We start from the raw sequence: 16,635 nt of genomic DNA, 5'->3' as shown, positions 1-16,635 counted from the left end.
CTTGAGTAAATAGAAGAGGCCTATTGGTCAACTTCAACAGGTTTTCTTTTTGTTTCTTTTCATCGGAAATAATATCACCGAAATGTTTAGGGTCCGCCGTTGAGACAGGACTAGATGCTTCTGGAAGGATCTTCCAAGGATTTTTGGGAGTTACTGAAAATGTACGAATGAACTAATAGTCTTAGAACTCCAAAATTATTAATAAAGCAAGTTTTAACAACAAATTGATATAAATACCTTGAATTGGAGGGCTGTCCACAGCCTTGCTTTCCGACGACAATCTTTTCCTCTGCTTCTGAGACATTTTGACAGGTTTAGTCCTGGTGTCGGTCTTTTGAGGAGACGCTTTGGTAAGAGAAAAAACCGGAGAGCTTCCTAGTTCAGGAAACTGCACAGAATCATCAAATGATACACTAAGACTAGATTTATTCAACTTGGTGAAGTTTTCCTGTACCAATTCTTCCTTAACAATCTTGCTAGCCAAGGTGATTGATTTTAATCTGTTGGGTAGCTCAGTGATTTTGTTGTCTACTTCAGCTATTATGTCTGGTTCATCAGGAAACTGGATAATACTGTCATAACTGGCGTCTTTCTCCGAAATAGAATTGGATTTTTCGGAAGTCCTATGTGGTCGGTTTCTCTTCTTATGTACTGGCTTGTTAGGAGTTATGTCGACTTCCTCACTCATTGATACGGGATACGTCGAGGCTATAGAAGCTATAACTTCGTCAGATTCCGCTGTCGAATACGGTGTTATAACTCTACAATGTATTTCCTTTTTCTGATCGAAATAGAAATCTGAAAGTTCTTTAAGAAGATCGTCGTCCAAGTCATTGAAAGCCTTCAATTCCAGTAGTGGAGTTATGTTAGCTATGATGAACATCATACAGCAGTATTTGAGTTTATTGGCACAGTAAACGTCAGCGAACGACAGTACTTGGATAACGTTCTTCATTGTCAACAAATCCGAGAGTAGCAACTCACATTGTTCTTTCAGTCTTTGGACGAAGAGCTGGTCTGCTAAAATAACAACGTTGAACAGGTGATCCACCTCTAGAGCGTTCAGCTTCGATAGTGAGTCGGTATATAGGTATTCCAATAAAGCTTCTACGGTGTTCTTGGGAAAAGGTAGAGACACTTCTGCAGTGGAATTCTGGAAAATAACAAATCAGAACAACTACACACTTGATTATCAAAAGGAAATAATGTAAAACACGCTACACAAATCATTTGTTCGCTACAAAATAACGTTTTTTTAATTATATTCCATCTCTAGTAAATAAAGGAGTTGTGCAGAAGGCAGATATGTGGAGCCAATGGCAGCTAATCTGGAAAGCTCAACGTAGGTGGCGCTCGTGTAGTTGGAGGTCACGTCAACTTACGTCAACACTTCAAATCAATCTATTTCCAAGTAAATATTGCATATTTGTTTCGCTGTGTGAATTAAACTCGAGAAAATAAAATCCCTCAATGTTGTGCTTATCGAGAACATCAGGACACAGGTTTCTCAAAGATATTCTGAAGAGAAAAAAATGGATTGTAGCAATAAGAAGGGAAAATATGTGCCGACAAGAAATGCACGTATCTGCAATAAACATTTTGTTGAAACAGATTACGTATTTCCCCTAGATTCGACTGTAAAAAATAGAATACTTCACTATAAAATTCAGATCAAAATTTATTATAAACGCACGGATTAAGATATGCAATTTTATATACATTCACACTGTTGCCACATCTACAATCGCTTTTTATGGAGTGAACATATAAAAAAATTTATATTTGAAGCAATAATAATAATATAGAAAAATGTGAAATACTAATTTTAAATAATTCTCAAGTTCTCACTATTTTTTAGAGACTAAAACATAACCTGACCAAACCTAACCTAGCGTCATCGAAAATAATATAAAAAAGTTAATAACTGAATTTTAGTGACATATTATCTTTAAAATATGCTTTAAAATGACTAAAACATATCCTGATCAAACCTAACCTAATCGAAAATAATATAAACAAGTTAATGACTGAAAATTAAACCGACCTAGTAGGTACCATTCAAATATTCTTTAGTGACTAAAACATAACCTGATCAAACCTAACCCAAAATTTTTCTAATTTCATCTTAAATTTAAGGTCGCTTTTCACGTAGACAAACACCCAAATAATTGTACTTAATTAAATTAACACATTCTATATTTCCATAAGGAATTATAATTTTTTTTAAATAAGACAACATTGCACAATCGACTGCGCTCAACCCATACTTAAACCAAATTTACACCGAATGCGCAACTGTCATGGCGGCCATATTTTGAAAATATCGCATTTTTAAATGAGATAAAAACAAAAATTAATGCTGAGCGCACTTAATTGTGAATTTTAAATTGATAAAAAAGTAAGGCAGATCGCACATATCATATTATTCACAGTTGTCAGACTCGTGTGGGGAGCGAGTCAATATTAAATAAATACCCTCTTCTGAGCTATAGAAATAAAACATTGAGACGATGATTAATATAGTTTATGATTCGATAAGGGCTTCCTTTTTCCAGTAACTCTCGCATTCCTTCTCAATTCGTTTTTCAACGCAGAAACAGTCTCCAAGATCCATATATTTCGGCCATAATTTATTATTTATTAAATCGTAATCAAAAACACCATATACAATCTCCACGAATAGTCAAAACGTTGACCTCCAACTACACTAGCGCCGCCAAGCGGGAGAAACGGCGTACATAGGTGCCATTTAGATGCCCTTCTCTGAGGCTATCACATTATAGTAAATGGCTTAAGAAATCAGGCGAAATTCTTCTTCTTAAGGTGCCGTGCATTTCTGCGTAAGAGTCCACCGTACATTGTCTTGAAATACTCATATACTTCTCATTTCTGGCTCTGTCCTTCCATGATATTTTAAGCATTTGGCGCAGGCACCATATTTCAAAAACCGCAAGTTTGTTAATGGATCTGGCCTTTAAAGTCCATGCTTCCATTCCGTACAAGAGAACAGGCCAAACGAACTCTTTAGCAACTTGGATCTCAGTTTGAAATCCAACTTGAGATCAGTTAGAAAGGACCCCGCAGAAACCTTATGGGAAATGGCTCTGTCAAATGCTCTGAAACTGTGGGTTCTGGTAGTTTTGGATGTGTAGAACAAAAAACGCAATGGGCGTGTAGCTCCAAAAAATCTTGGTTTTAAGACATAAGCCTCTGAAGTTATAGGTACAGTGAGGACGTTTGAGTTGGAATAAATTCATTTTCTCGAGAATGGGCGACTCTGGAGATAAATTACAAATCAGGTCGATTTTTATTTTTAAATTACAATTTTTTGGCATATATATCATACTAGTGACGTCATCCACCTGGGCGTGATGGCGCAATCGATGATTTTTTAAATAAGAATAGGGGTCGTGTGATACCTCATTTGAAAGGTTATTCAATTCTATATTCAATAATATAAACACTAACATAATTATTTACACAGGGTGCCCAAAATTTAATTAAATAACTGAGACAAAAAGAAGAATGTATATAATTTATTTAATTCGAAATACATTTTACTGTTGTCCTAAAACAGGAAAAATGTTTATTTGATAAATAAATATTGTTTTTCGCTTAAATTCAATATTAAAGCTGCCGACCTGCCACTTAGCAGTTTAAACATTTAATTTAAGCGAAAAGCAATGTTTATTTTGCAAATTAACATTTTTTCTGTTTTCTGACAGCAGTAAAATGTATTTCGAATTATATAAATTACATACATTTGTCTCAATTAATTTAATTCAAAAAAAATTTTGGGCACCCTGTATAAATAATTATGTTAATGTTTATATTAGTGAATAGATAATTAAATAACCTTTCAAATGAGCTATCACACGACCCCTTTCGCTTAAATTAAATGTTCAAACTGAGAAGAGGCAGGTGGGTGGCAGCTTTAACATTGAATTTAAGTGAAAAAGTAAGGTTTATTTGATTAATAAACATTGCTTTTCGCTTAAATTAAATGTTCAAACTGCGAAGAGGAAGGTGGGTGGCAGTGGCAGCTTTAATATTGAATTTAAGCGAAAAACAATATTTATTTATCAAATAAACATTTTTTCCTGGTTTCGGACAACAGTAACATGTATTTCGAATTAAATAAATTATATACATTCTTCTTTTTATCTCAATTAATTGAATTCAAAAAATTTTTTGGGCATCCTTTATAAATAATATTGTTAATATTTATATTATTGAATAGAGAATTTAATAACCTTTCAAATGAGCTATCACACGACCCCTATTAGTATTTAAAAAATAATCGATTGCGCCATCACGCCCAGATGGATGACGTCACTAGTATGGTATATATGCCAAAAAATTATAATTTAAAAATAAAAATCTACCTAATTTGTAATTTATCTCCAGAGTCGCCAATTCTCGAGAAAATGAATTTATTCCAACTCAAACGTCCTCACTGTACCTATAACTTCAGAGGCTTATATCTTAGAACCATGATTTTTTGGAGCTACACGCCCATTGAGTTTTTTGTTCTACACATCAAGGACTACCAGAACCCAAAGTTTCAGAGCATTTGACAGAGAGCCATTTCCCATAAGGTTTCTGTGGGGTCCTTTACGAAGTTTCAAAAAAGCTTGCTTTACGCTGCTCTTTGTTTCAGTCTAAAGGTTCCAACTGCCGTTTAGCAGACAACATAAATATTTAAATTGCCTGACTTGCTCTATTTCCTCTTCAGCTACATATAGCTTTGCATTTTGGTAAGTATTTCGATCTATGATAATTGGTTTTGTCTTTTCACTTGCAAGAGTTAGATCATTTAAAAGCCGTTGAAGAACTTCGATGTTATCTATAATATGCCATTTCTTTAATACCCTCATTAGAGTCTGCCACTGCTTCTGCGAATGCCTTTTTCAAGTATAAGTTAAACAGCACTGGTGAAAGTATACAACCTTGCCTTACTCCCTTTTTCATTAAGAAATCTTCCATTTCGTTGAAATTTTGAAGACGTACTGTTGTCTGGTTCCAATTAGATGGACCATAGCTCATATCCTTAGCATCCAATCCTAACTCTCGTAGATGATTAGTTCTTGTTTTATGTCATCGAATGCTTTCTCATAATCGATGAAACATCCTTTCTTTGCTCTAAACAATAGGGATGTTCACAAAAAATTAAAAAGTCATTTCAAACATGTAAAACGATTAAGAAACACCCTAGGAATAATTGTCCAAAATTTCAACAAAATTGAAAAAGCCTTTCTATAAAAAATCTTTATTAGAAATCTAGCATTATTTTAAATTTCAAGAACGCTTCTCTATTGGCCTGACGTCACTAGTTGCATACCCCAAGCGCGCGCCATTCTCATAGTGTTACTGTTTACCTGTTTGACGTTTCAGGCCATTTTATTTTGTTTTCTCTTCTTGTTTTATCAGGGTTAAAGTGGAGTTTTACAGTGAATTTGTTTAGTTTAAAGTGGATAGACTGTTTGTAAGGACATATTTTGGGTTTTACAAAAATAAACAAATAAAAGGGAAGAAGGTTTTCAGAAAGCCGATTCGTATAAACTACTGACTGTAGTGTAGATGTAACAATGGTGTATGATTTATTGGCATCTTGTAAAAAAATAAATATACCACAGCTTTACTAAGTGTATAGTCCATATAATTTTCCATGTCTTCTTTAAGCTAAAAAAATAAATGCTTAATACTCCACAAAAAAAATAGAGAAAGTTGTATGCATGCATTGTACGCATGCATATTGTATACATACATTGGCTGGTTATTACTTTACCTTGGTTAGGTGTATTAAAAATATTTTTATTCTCCTTCATGTGCCTTGTCCGTTGTGGACGTTGGCTATCATCATGGCAATTTTAATTTCATTTGAGGCGTTTCTGAATAACTCGATCGATTTTTGTCCAAATCATTGGCGTAAGTTTTTAAGTCATGAGTGGTTTTTCTTCCGGGTCCGCGTTTGCTCTCTATTTTACCTTGCGTTATCAGTTGGAGTATACGATATTTATCATGCCTCATGATATGACCGAAATATTTAAGATTTCGTTTATTCATTGTAAAAGAGATTTCTTTTTGTTTTCCCATTCGACGCAATACCTGTACGTTGGTGTGGGTCGCCCAGGATATTTTGAGGATACGTGGGTACACCCACATCTCGAATGCCTCTAGCTTTTTCATTAATGTTTCCATTATTGTCCAGGCCTCTGCGCCATATAGCAAGACCGGAAATAATAACATTTTATCAGCCCCATTTTTAGTGGGAGAGATATTATGTCGCAATTGGTGAAAATATTTCTCATGCATGTTGTTAAATGTTGCTATGTCCTTTTCAACTCTAGATCTTATTTCGGTTGTTTCGTATTTCGAGTTGACAACTGTTCCAAGGTAAAAAATATTTTTGAACTTGGGTATTATACATTTTCATTTCAACCAATCTTTTCACTAAATTATTAATGATTTTAATAATATAAAGTCATACCTACATCCACATGTAGTTATTTCAAGGTTTACTTTTACTGTATGTATTATTAGAATCCCGTTTTTAGGAATATCCCAGTTTAAGGAATACAAATTTGAGGTCCCGAAACTTTTTCATTTACTCTTTAAGGGGGTAGGTGCAAAATCTTGGTCCAATGCTATTTAAATTCATTCATTTTTTTCGAATCCTGAGAAAATTAATAAGTATTTTTGAAAAATGTAAATGCAGAAAGAACAATTACATTATTACCAAGGGCCGAAAGTCTCTGGAAAACTTCTATAATGTTTATTTTATTAAGTTAGTTCTTTAAGTTAGTTTAAGTTCTAGCTGAAACAAACCATTTCTTTTTCTGTTTTAAATTGGCTGGAACGGTAATAAAAATCTTGTCAGAACTGTTTTTTGATGTATTTACACACCCAGGAACAAAACATCACTTATTTGGCTTTATTTTTAATAATTAAATACGTAAAAAACTGCGCACATTCAAATACACTGAGTAAATAAGTATACAAAACTAGTCGTTGATCAAAGACGTTACGACTGCTGACGTCACAGACCGTAGCCTCGCTGCAGGGTACCGTTTTTCTAGCCTCCAAGAAAATCAACATTATGAACTCATTTATCTTAAAAAATATACATTTTTAAACAGTTTTATGATTGTTACGTTTTTATATACCTTGTAATCTATTGAATTTAACTATATTTAAAAATTAGTGAACATCCCTATTGTGTAATAATTTTTGCGTACTAAAATTGCCTCTCTCGTGCCAAGTCCATTTTTTAAACCAAACTGACTCCAGCCACTGACCTCTTACTGTGTAGTATTCCCAGCAAAAGTTTTTAAAAGTAGCTCATTATGCCCGGTAGTCTAATAACGGTAAATTCTCTAATAACTCCCAAAACTGTCTACCAAGTAAATCGACATCTGTATTGTCCAAAATGTTGTTAAATCTTTTCTTATTTTTTAAATTTTTCTTATCAACACTTACCGTATGTTCTTGTCCATTAACAGGTATGCAAACAAGACCGACATCTTGCAAATTCTATCAGCTTGTCTCTTTCTCACTTACCTCTTATTTTATTATCCGTCTTGCTAGAACGGCGTTCCTGCTCATCAAGTAATCTTCTTTCTATTCATTCTTGTAATTCTGACGTTAAGCATTCATTACAAATTAGCGTGTATCATTCAAAATTGACGCCCAATTAACTGTGGCGATTTTTGTTGGTGGTTTTCTAGACATTTGCCATCGTTCGTTACATAATGGCGCTCAACGTGGGGTGTTATACATGTTTTCATCTTATAAATCCATATGGTAGGGGAGCAAAAGCGGGGATTTTTGCAGTTACTCGAGCGCGTCAGATTATCATATGGGAAGAAACCTGGTATCCTGTAGATGTACCTCTACCATATATTGGCTCTTAACACAGGGGAGTTCGTTAAGGGGGGTCCGAAAAAAAAATCTACCCTTAAAAAAACTCGAAATTGTCAGATTAAGATAAGGTAAGTTAAGTACATGCAAAAGAGTGTATATTTAAAAAATCTGACGATTTGAGCCAGACGTAAGTAAATGGGCGAGTCCCAAAATTTCACAAGAAAACAGCGAATATTTCGCGAAATGAATGACAGATCGAAAAACTAAAAAATATGGGCTCAATATTTTTTAAAAATCTATCGAATGATACCAAACACGAGTTCACACGGAGAGGGGTGGGGGGTAAATTTAATATTTTAAATACGAATCCCACGATATTTCGCGAAATGAACATCAGATCGAAAAACTGTAAAATACACTTATTCAATATTTTTAAAAAATCTATCAAATGGCACCAAACACGACCTCCCACCGAGGTGGGGTGGGGGGTTACTTTAAAATCTTAAATGGGAACCCTAATTTTTTATTGCAGATTTGGATTCCTTACGTAAAAATAAGTAACATTTATTCGAAATATTTTTCGAATTATGGATAGATGACTTTATAATCGGAAAAAACCATTGTTGGAAATGAAAAATTAAATTAAAAAATGGCAAGCGCCCACTAAAATGGAAAACTTTACTTAACTTTTTTTGGTTTTAGGACCTACTTTTCACAACCCAATAGGTCCCCAAACCGCTCGAGTGACTGCACATTTAGCATACTTTGCTCCCCTACCAATATTGAACTCGGTATTTGTGACTGTCATGATTTTTGGCGATTTTCTAGAGCATCGTTAGTTTTTATTGCCGTCTTCAATACAAAAGGTTTCTTTTGTTAAATCTATCTCTATTAATTTGTCAGTATGTTTAGTCGGCGTAGGTTTGGACTGAGTTGGGAGTAAATTCGTATGCCAACAACGGCTTTTTATAGAGTTATACAAAGAAATCAAATTTATTAATTGCAAAAATTCGTAAGATATATCGACTATACATATATAATAATTGTTTTTGAATACATACCTCATGCCACCTCATAAACATGTTATTAAAGTACTCCATACGAGCTGCTAAAACACACTTGTGGGCACTGAGTGTTTTATTATCTCTACATTTGATAGTCACATCATAAAATGACGCAAAATTCAACCTGTCAAAGTTTATGTTCATCCTAGATCTATGCGCTGCATGATTTTTGCTAAAAATAACATAGTTGCTCATTTCCAAGTTGCTTAGGCACTTCTGTAGAGTGACACACTCATATTTTTTGGCCATTTCGTGTAATAACCTGACTGGGTTCCGGGATTGTTTGGTTTTGTTCTCTGTGTGTTTTTGTTTGTTCTGTTGTTGATTGTTTTTGTAATATTCAAAAGCGGAAATGTCCTTATCCACTTCATTTACTTCAATAACGTCGTCAACATCTTCCTTGTCCTTTCTATCGCTGTCTTTCACATAACACAACTTCTTTAGAGTTTCGTTCTTCAATTCACCACATTTTGTTAACTCGCACTCACCAGTATACATAAACTTCAACATTTGCCGAAATATTTCAGAGTTAATACTGTTTAGAATAACCTTGTCCTGTTTTTCCATCAACTTTTCCAAATAAGGACTGGCATTAGCGACGACGTATTTGTGAGCTGGAATATTTTTGTCATTTATTTTAAAAAGTACATCATGAACTGTATCGCAGTCGTCACTCTCTAGAAGAAGTGTTTCGAAGTTTTCTTTCATTTCAGACCTCTCAATATCGCCGAAGGTGAAGTTTTTATATGGTGGAGCCTAAAAATAGAAAAAAGTATGATAAGTGCCTATTTGTCACTATGGTCTGTTTTTAAACCAAGAGGAGTAATTTAAATTTACCGCGGCGTAATGCTTGTTTGTAATTGGTCCAACCGCAGGCAAGTTTACTCCACTGTTATGAAATTTTGACACTAATGACATTTTTGCAATTTTGACACTACTGGCATTTCATAGATTAATTAAGTTATATCGGCGACTTTTTGTATTTTCTGGGTTATTCCTTTAATTTTAGATTTTAGTATACTTTTATATAAAAAACATTTGTTTTTACAACTCTTTAGCAACGTATTAGTATAATATAATATGTATGGATTACAGTCGAAGGCCGATATGGTCAACCAAAAAAGGAAATTTGGTGATTTTTCTAGTAACTATCTTGGGTGTGAATCTGTCTTTTTAGTTTACTCCTCCTGGTTTAAAAACAAACCATATTAAATATTTATGAATAACATACTTTCTGTACTTTGCAAATCATTTTCATAGTACTGTAAGTTTTGATGTGACAAGTGACAGATGAAGGCGATTTTTATAGGGCTTTTCATTCACAGTCATTTGTTTCGAGCTTCTGTCATGTGTCACATATTAATATATCTACGTCATACGTTATTGGTATATACCAATGACATAAACCAAAGACGTATGACGTAGATATATTAATATTATGTGACACATGACAGAAGCTCGAAACAAATGACAATGGATGAAAAGCCCTATACGCTACATATACTTACATTGGTATTCGAATTACTATATGTCTGTTCGTACAGGAATCACTGACTATCAGCAACTGCACGACGCATGCGTGTTTCAATTGTGCGAACGCTAATATTGAAACACGCATGCGTCGTGCAGTTGCTGATAGTCAGTGATAGTTTCTGATTCCTGTACGAACAGACCTTATACAAAATACTGCATAGCAGATGTCATGTGACAGACGACAGCAATTTAGTTTTGACGTAAAGTTGACAGAAGACTGACAAATGACAGATATATGACACAAGAAACATGACAAAACAAAAAACATGTATAGGAATAACAATTTGTTAAGATCAGTATTAAGAATAATGTTAAATGAACTTACCTGTATAATTGCGAAATCTTTTCCTTTGAGGTCACTTATCATAGACAGAGCGCGATGAATTTTTGTTATTTTTTGTAAAGACAATACTACGCAATCTTCTTTTTCTAAAAACTTGTGAAACGCGCTTTTCTGGGTTTTTTGGTTCTTTTCAACCGAATTAGTTATCTTATTTTGATTTGTAACTCTTTTCTTCCTGGGTTTGATAAAGCCTTTGAAAGCTTCACCTAAAAAAATTAAAAACAACTTGTTTCTTGGTTTAGTTTATTTAGGAGATAGAACAAACCAATAACATCGCGCAACTTAAAATTTTAAAACGAACTATGGTTAACAATGGACGAAAATAAAGGAATTAAACGTGGGCCAGTCAAAAAAAAACTTGATATCTTTTTTACTTACCATCTCTGGACACCATTAAGAGCTCATTGAGATTCATTTCTATCTGTTTCATTACTATGGCCCTGTTTATCGAATAAATACACCGACACAACTGCTGATCTGATCCTTGCCATAGTAATACGTTTCCATCACTGGTTAGTACAGCCACTTTCAACTCACAGTTTATTTCTCTAGCCAGCTCTTTGTCTAATAAGGAAGAATCCAATGTCCCGCCCACGATGCTAACTTGAATAAAGTTAAGCTGCCTAAAAAACTTTTATCATTAAAATAGGCTTAAGCCAATCTTTAAATTTTTAATAATGTAGATAGATCTGGAGGTTTTCTGGTTTTACAGAACCCAGAAAACCCCCCAAACTCCAAAATATCACTATATCAGTATATTTAACCCCTCATCCACCAGAATTTAAATGCATCGTTTTCCTTCTACATTACCTTTTATTATAGTGTTATTTCTATGTTCAAAAAAAGTTGCACGGGATTAAAAGAAATGATTTTTGAAAAAAATAAGATCAAATTATAGAGCGCATTTTTAAATTTTCTTGAAAATCTTCCTTTTTATTCATGTAGTAACTCGAAAATGATAAGAGATGCGAAAAAAATGATACAGTAGGCACAAAAATGTACGGCTTTTTCTTTTTGATTTTTCATAAGCTACAAAAATGTTTTCTATAGTCTTTTTCGTTAGATGCATAATTTTTACGGTATTCGCAAAAAACCGTCTGAAAAGGTGACATTTTTCAATGAAAATTGCCAATTGTCAACCACGAATATCTCAAAAAGTATCGTGTTCTCAAAAAAATATATACAAGACTTTTTGCTTAGATTTGTTCTCTAGCCTTTTCCATTAGGTCTGGATCCCGCGTATGAAAAAAAAGTTTATTAATAGCAAACTGAAAATTTGTTAATAGCTTAAGGGTGTCTAGTCGGACAAACTTTGATATATGGGAACACTGGAACAGGGGAAGTTTTAAGTGTGGAACAGGTTAAAAATTGGGAACTGTCAGACCACGAAAACGGCACATGTATTTTGTCCGACAGAACAGACTTACAGAGATTAAACTCTCATGCAAAAATCAGACTGCTATTTATCACCAAATGGGCGTTTTAATGAGTGGAACATGTAGAATATGTCAAATGACAGAAATTATGACAGGTGATAAATAGCAGTCTGATTTTTGCATGAGAGTTTAATCTCTGTTCGGAGAGTTTAAGTCTATTCTGACCGTTCCAAATTTTTAACCTGTTCCACAATTAAAACTGCCCCTGTTCCAGTGTTCCCATATATCAAAGTTTATCCGACTAGACAGCCTTAAGCTATTAACAAATTTTCAGCTTGCTATTAATCAACTTTTTTTTCATACGCGGGATCCAGACCTACATGGTATTGACCAAAAAAATATCCACTTCAAGAAGGGGTGGGAACCACCCCCAATATAAAAGCGCACATCGACTTTGAATTAGGAGATAAGTAGAGGTTATTCCCAAAATTTCATTAAAATCCACGCAGTATAATAGAATTCGGAGGTAATATCCTGTTTTTGCACTCATTGACTAACGTAATAAATAAATAAACAATTTACATACCTTGAGGCAATTTTCCTACACAGATACTCATGAAAGACATAAATATCCCCATTGGTGGTACACACAGCAATAGCCCCGTTGCTGCTAGCTACATGGTTAATAGAAACATCTTGAGCGATGGTTATCAACTTGGGGGCAGCTATGAATTTGGACTTTTGTTCGTTAGTCTTCACTCCCAGTTGGCCAGCGTTGAGACCCCAAGTATACAAGCCATCGGGGCCCCATGCTACCGAATGATACTGACTAGAACACACTCCTAATATTTCCTTTGAAAGGTGTTTTATCGGTTTTGGAACTAAGGATCTTTCAGGTGGAGGTACTTGACCAAGCACTTGGTAAGTGTTCAAGCCGCAAGTGTAGATCTAAAAAGGTTTTATTTAAAAAATATGAACATTTATTAGAAGTACAATTTGTTTTATATAGATGCAGAAATATTTTAACATACTAATAGTCCACAGTACATCGTCCTTTGCCGACAAAATAAATAAACGTGATGTATTACTCCACCCCCCTCCCCCCTTGTGATATTTCGTGATTTTTTATGGACTCCTCCTCTCCCTTTCGAGCCTCACTTGATTAATGGACAGAGTCTTTCTTCCTAATTATGTTATCTTACTTGTTGCTGTTAGTATGTCAACATAAAATCGTCTTAGTAGCTGTAGTAATTAATTACAAAACTACCCAAATTCTTAGGAAGGACAAAAATATCTCACCTTTACCTTTCTGCTCTGATTCATTAATCGAATGTCTCGATGCTAGATGAAATTAAACCCAATCAACGTCTCTCTAGTACTGTTAACTGTAGAATCTTTCAGTTGGTGGTTAAATAAACTCCTCATGAGTTAACGCCAACGTTGAAGATCTCTACAGCGATTGGCGGACATTACGAAAAAGATTCTCAATAAACAGTACATATACTGAGGCAGTACATGTAAAACGCGACCAGTGGAAAAATATCATTAATCAAACTATTCGAGCTAATGAAGCTCAATGATGACCCACAACACATCTGTAAGATGTTAATGAAATGACTATGATGATTAACTCTTTTTATCACTTTATCACTATAATCTGTATCTGTATCTCTTTTATCGTTCCGTTAGTATCCATTATTCGCTGTCAAAAGTCAAAACATTTCTATAAACTGTTTTGAAAACTTTCATTTTTGTATTCCGTGATATTTCTTTTTTACATATAAATTTTTTCTCGTTGTATGATACCACTGTGTAGCGTTTTCTTTACTCTGCTATTGATTTCTGCTTCAAGAGATCCTGTTTCTTCTATTATTACTCCTAAGTATGCAGTGGCGACGCGTGACTTTTTCCAAAGTGTTACCAAAACCACATGCAAAAAATCTTATTTAAAAAAAAGAAGATATGGCTAAATGTATATATAGCTTCAATAATATCATTTTGTATATCACTTGAAACTGTCGAAAAAACAGTTGATGTTTCTTGATGTTTGCAAAATGTTTGATCTTTTTTGGCAATTAATGTTAACAATTCCCTGTAATTGCCTCGACTGTCAGAGTCGTCGCCCTCAAAATTACCACGAAACGCCTATTCTTTTTTGGCCAAAAAACATACGGTATCTCTTATAAGTGTGCTAAGAATATACCTATCTATTTTTTAACAAACTCATTATGTTTAGCAATATTTTCTTTAAAAGCTTGGTTAAGAGAACTTTCGATTCTTGTTTTGCCAAACTGAATCAAATTGGGTGTATACATCTTACATGTAGGAAACGGAGAAATTTCATGTCTCCTTTTTAAAACTCTAAAACTATTTAAATCGTGAACCTGGTCCACCCATTTTTTCTGTAGAAACCAGAAGACATGGCCAATAATACAGTCTGTTTTTCTTGCAACCACATAACCAAGGATTTTCACTGTACCAACTAAATTTAAAATATCGAACTACTTTTTTTGATTCCTTTTTAAAATTATTTAAAATAATCATTTTCTATAATCTCATTTTTTTCTTCAAAATTATACAAGGAGAATTACTTTCAAGTAGTTGATCGATTACGCAGCGACACTCATCCATGGTTAACTGCACGCACACTTTTTATAGGTACTGTAACCAAATTCAAATCTGGTAACAGGGATACTGATATACACAGCGCACTCACGCCGTTGCTCCTTCAAACTGTTCAGACACTAGCCGGTCCCGAGCGACAGCGAGGATATAACCATTGTAACCACAAATGAGACTGGTAACAGAGTATAATAAAGTGCAACTGAGTCACATAAACTAGCCAATATTTGCGTATGTTTACGAGTAGTTGGCTATTTACTGAATTAGGTACTATTAACACATAGTACAATAATATATTTCTATTGGTGCAAATATAGGTAAATGGAATTATTTCGCATTAGTCATAAAATATTTAGTTGCAAGATTTTTAACTGTTACCAATGGTAACAGTGGTAACATGGACGCTTCGCCAGTGTAAGTATCTAAAAGTATTAACTATTTTTGTTTCTTTAATTTCTATATTAAGTTCTTCTCTTGTTTCTCCAATCTGCATAACTTCTTCTTTTATTAATATTTATCTTCATTCCGTTTCAGTTTCTTTCCGTATTTTCAAATTCTTAAGTTCTTTTTCGGTTTCAAATACTCCTTTCGAGATTTCTATACCTTACATTCAGCTTTTTCCCCCTTGTTGTGCATTTCTTAATAATTTCGCCGATAAATATTACAAATAGTATTGGGCTAACTACTCCTCTGTTTCTAAAAAATGTCTGTTTATAAACTCTTTACATGTTTATAAAAAAAATGTATTTATCTCTCCAGGCCTTGGCTTGGTTTACTATTCCTTTCTAATCTCTCCTATTTGCTGCTTTATTTTTCCAATTTGTGATTTTCAGTTCTTCTGTCTTTTTCAACATCTTTCTTCCATCTGGTTTTCGGTCTACCTTTCTTTTTCTTTCCTCCTATTCCTCCCGTTAGTATTCTTTTGGGAAGTCTCGTGTTTGGCATCCTTTGGATATGTCCCAACCATCTCAGTCTTTGTGATTTTATGATCCCTACTATGTTTGCTTCACCATACACCCTCTCCAGTTCTACATTTGGTCTTCTTATCCACATTCCATTCCATATCTTTCCGCAAAATATTTTTCTTAGGACTTTTCTTTCCCACACTTTTTGCATGACTTGCTCGGATTTGTTCAACGTCCATGTTTCACTGACATACAATATTATAATAGGTCTTATCACTGTCTTGTATATTCTTATCTTAGCCCCTCTAGATATGTTCTTATTTCTTAATAAGTTATTTAGAGCAAAGATACAACGATTACCAGCCATAATTCTCGCTTGGATTTCTTCTTTTATATTTGGTCTCCTAGTGAATGTAGCTCCTAGATATTGGAATCTCTCTACTTCTTCGAATGTATATATTTTTGCTCCTGTGCTTATTGTCAGATATTGTCCTTGTGTGTATTCTCGTTCTGTCCATTCCATATATGTAGTCTTTTCTTCGTTTATGTATATCCCTTTCTCTCTTCCTATCGCCTCTAGTCTTTTTAGTACATATTTCTTTTAATTCTTGTTTACTTCTGGCTATCAGTACTATATCATCAGCGAATGCCAAGCATTGGAGTTTTCGTTGGTATACAAGTCCTGTCCTGTTAATTTCGGCTTCTCTGATGACCATTTCAAGAAGGATACTGAACAACAATGATGACAGTGGGTCTCCTTGTCGTACCCCTTCACCGACCTTAAACTTATCTGTTTCCTTTCCATTTAATTTAACCCTGTTCTCTGTTTCTCTGAGTGTAACTTTTACCATCTTTATTAATTTTTCACTAATTCCAATTTCACATAGTGCTTTGTATATTTCTTTTCGTATAAAAAAAATTCGAAAAAA

General features: G+C 34.0%; 1 protein-coding gene across 1 annotated transcript in view; it reads right to left on the bottom strand.

The window, feature by feature from the left end:
* The window catches only part of LOC114324548 (inhibitor of Bruton tyrosine kinase), a 30,262-nt gene that overhangs the window by 4,997 nt on the left and 8,630 nt on the right, over window positions 1-16,635 (bottom strand). Inside the window, exons 5-10 of the mRNA XM_028272407.2 lie at window positions 12,766-13,127; window positions 11,182-11,426; window positions 10,786-11,009; window positions 8,925-9,683; window positions 238-1,153; window positions 2-153 (exon numbers count right to left, since the gene is read on the bottom strand). Of these exons, the coding sequence (XP_028128208.2) occupies window positions 2-153; window positions 238-1,153; window positions 8,925-9,683; window positions 10,786-11,009; window positions 11,182-11,426; window positions 12,766-13,127 (2,658 nt within the window). The remainder of the gene's footprint in view (window position 1; window positions 154-237; window positions 1,154-8,924; window positions 9,684-10,785; window positions 11,010-11,181; window positions 11,427-12,765; window positions 13,128-16,635) is intronic.

Source organism: Diabrotica virgifera, chromosome 8, assembly GCF_917563875.1.
Source record: "Diabrotica virgifera virgifera chromosome 8, PGI_DIABVI_V3a".
NCBI classification, from domain to species: Eukaryota; Metazoa; Arthropoda; class Insecta; order Coleoptera; family Chrysomelidae; genus Diabrotica; species Diabrotica virgifera.
This window is presented reverse-complemented; position numbering and strand designations above follow the sequence as displayed.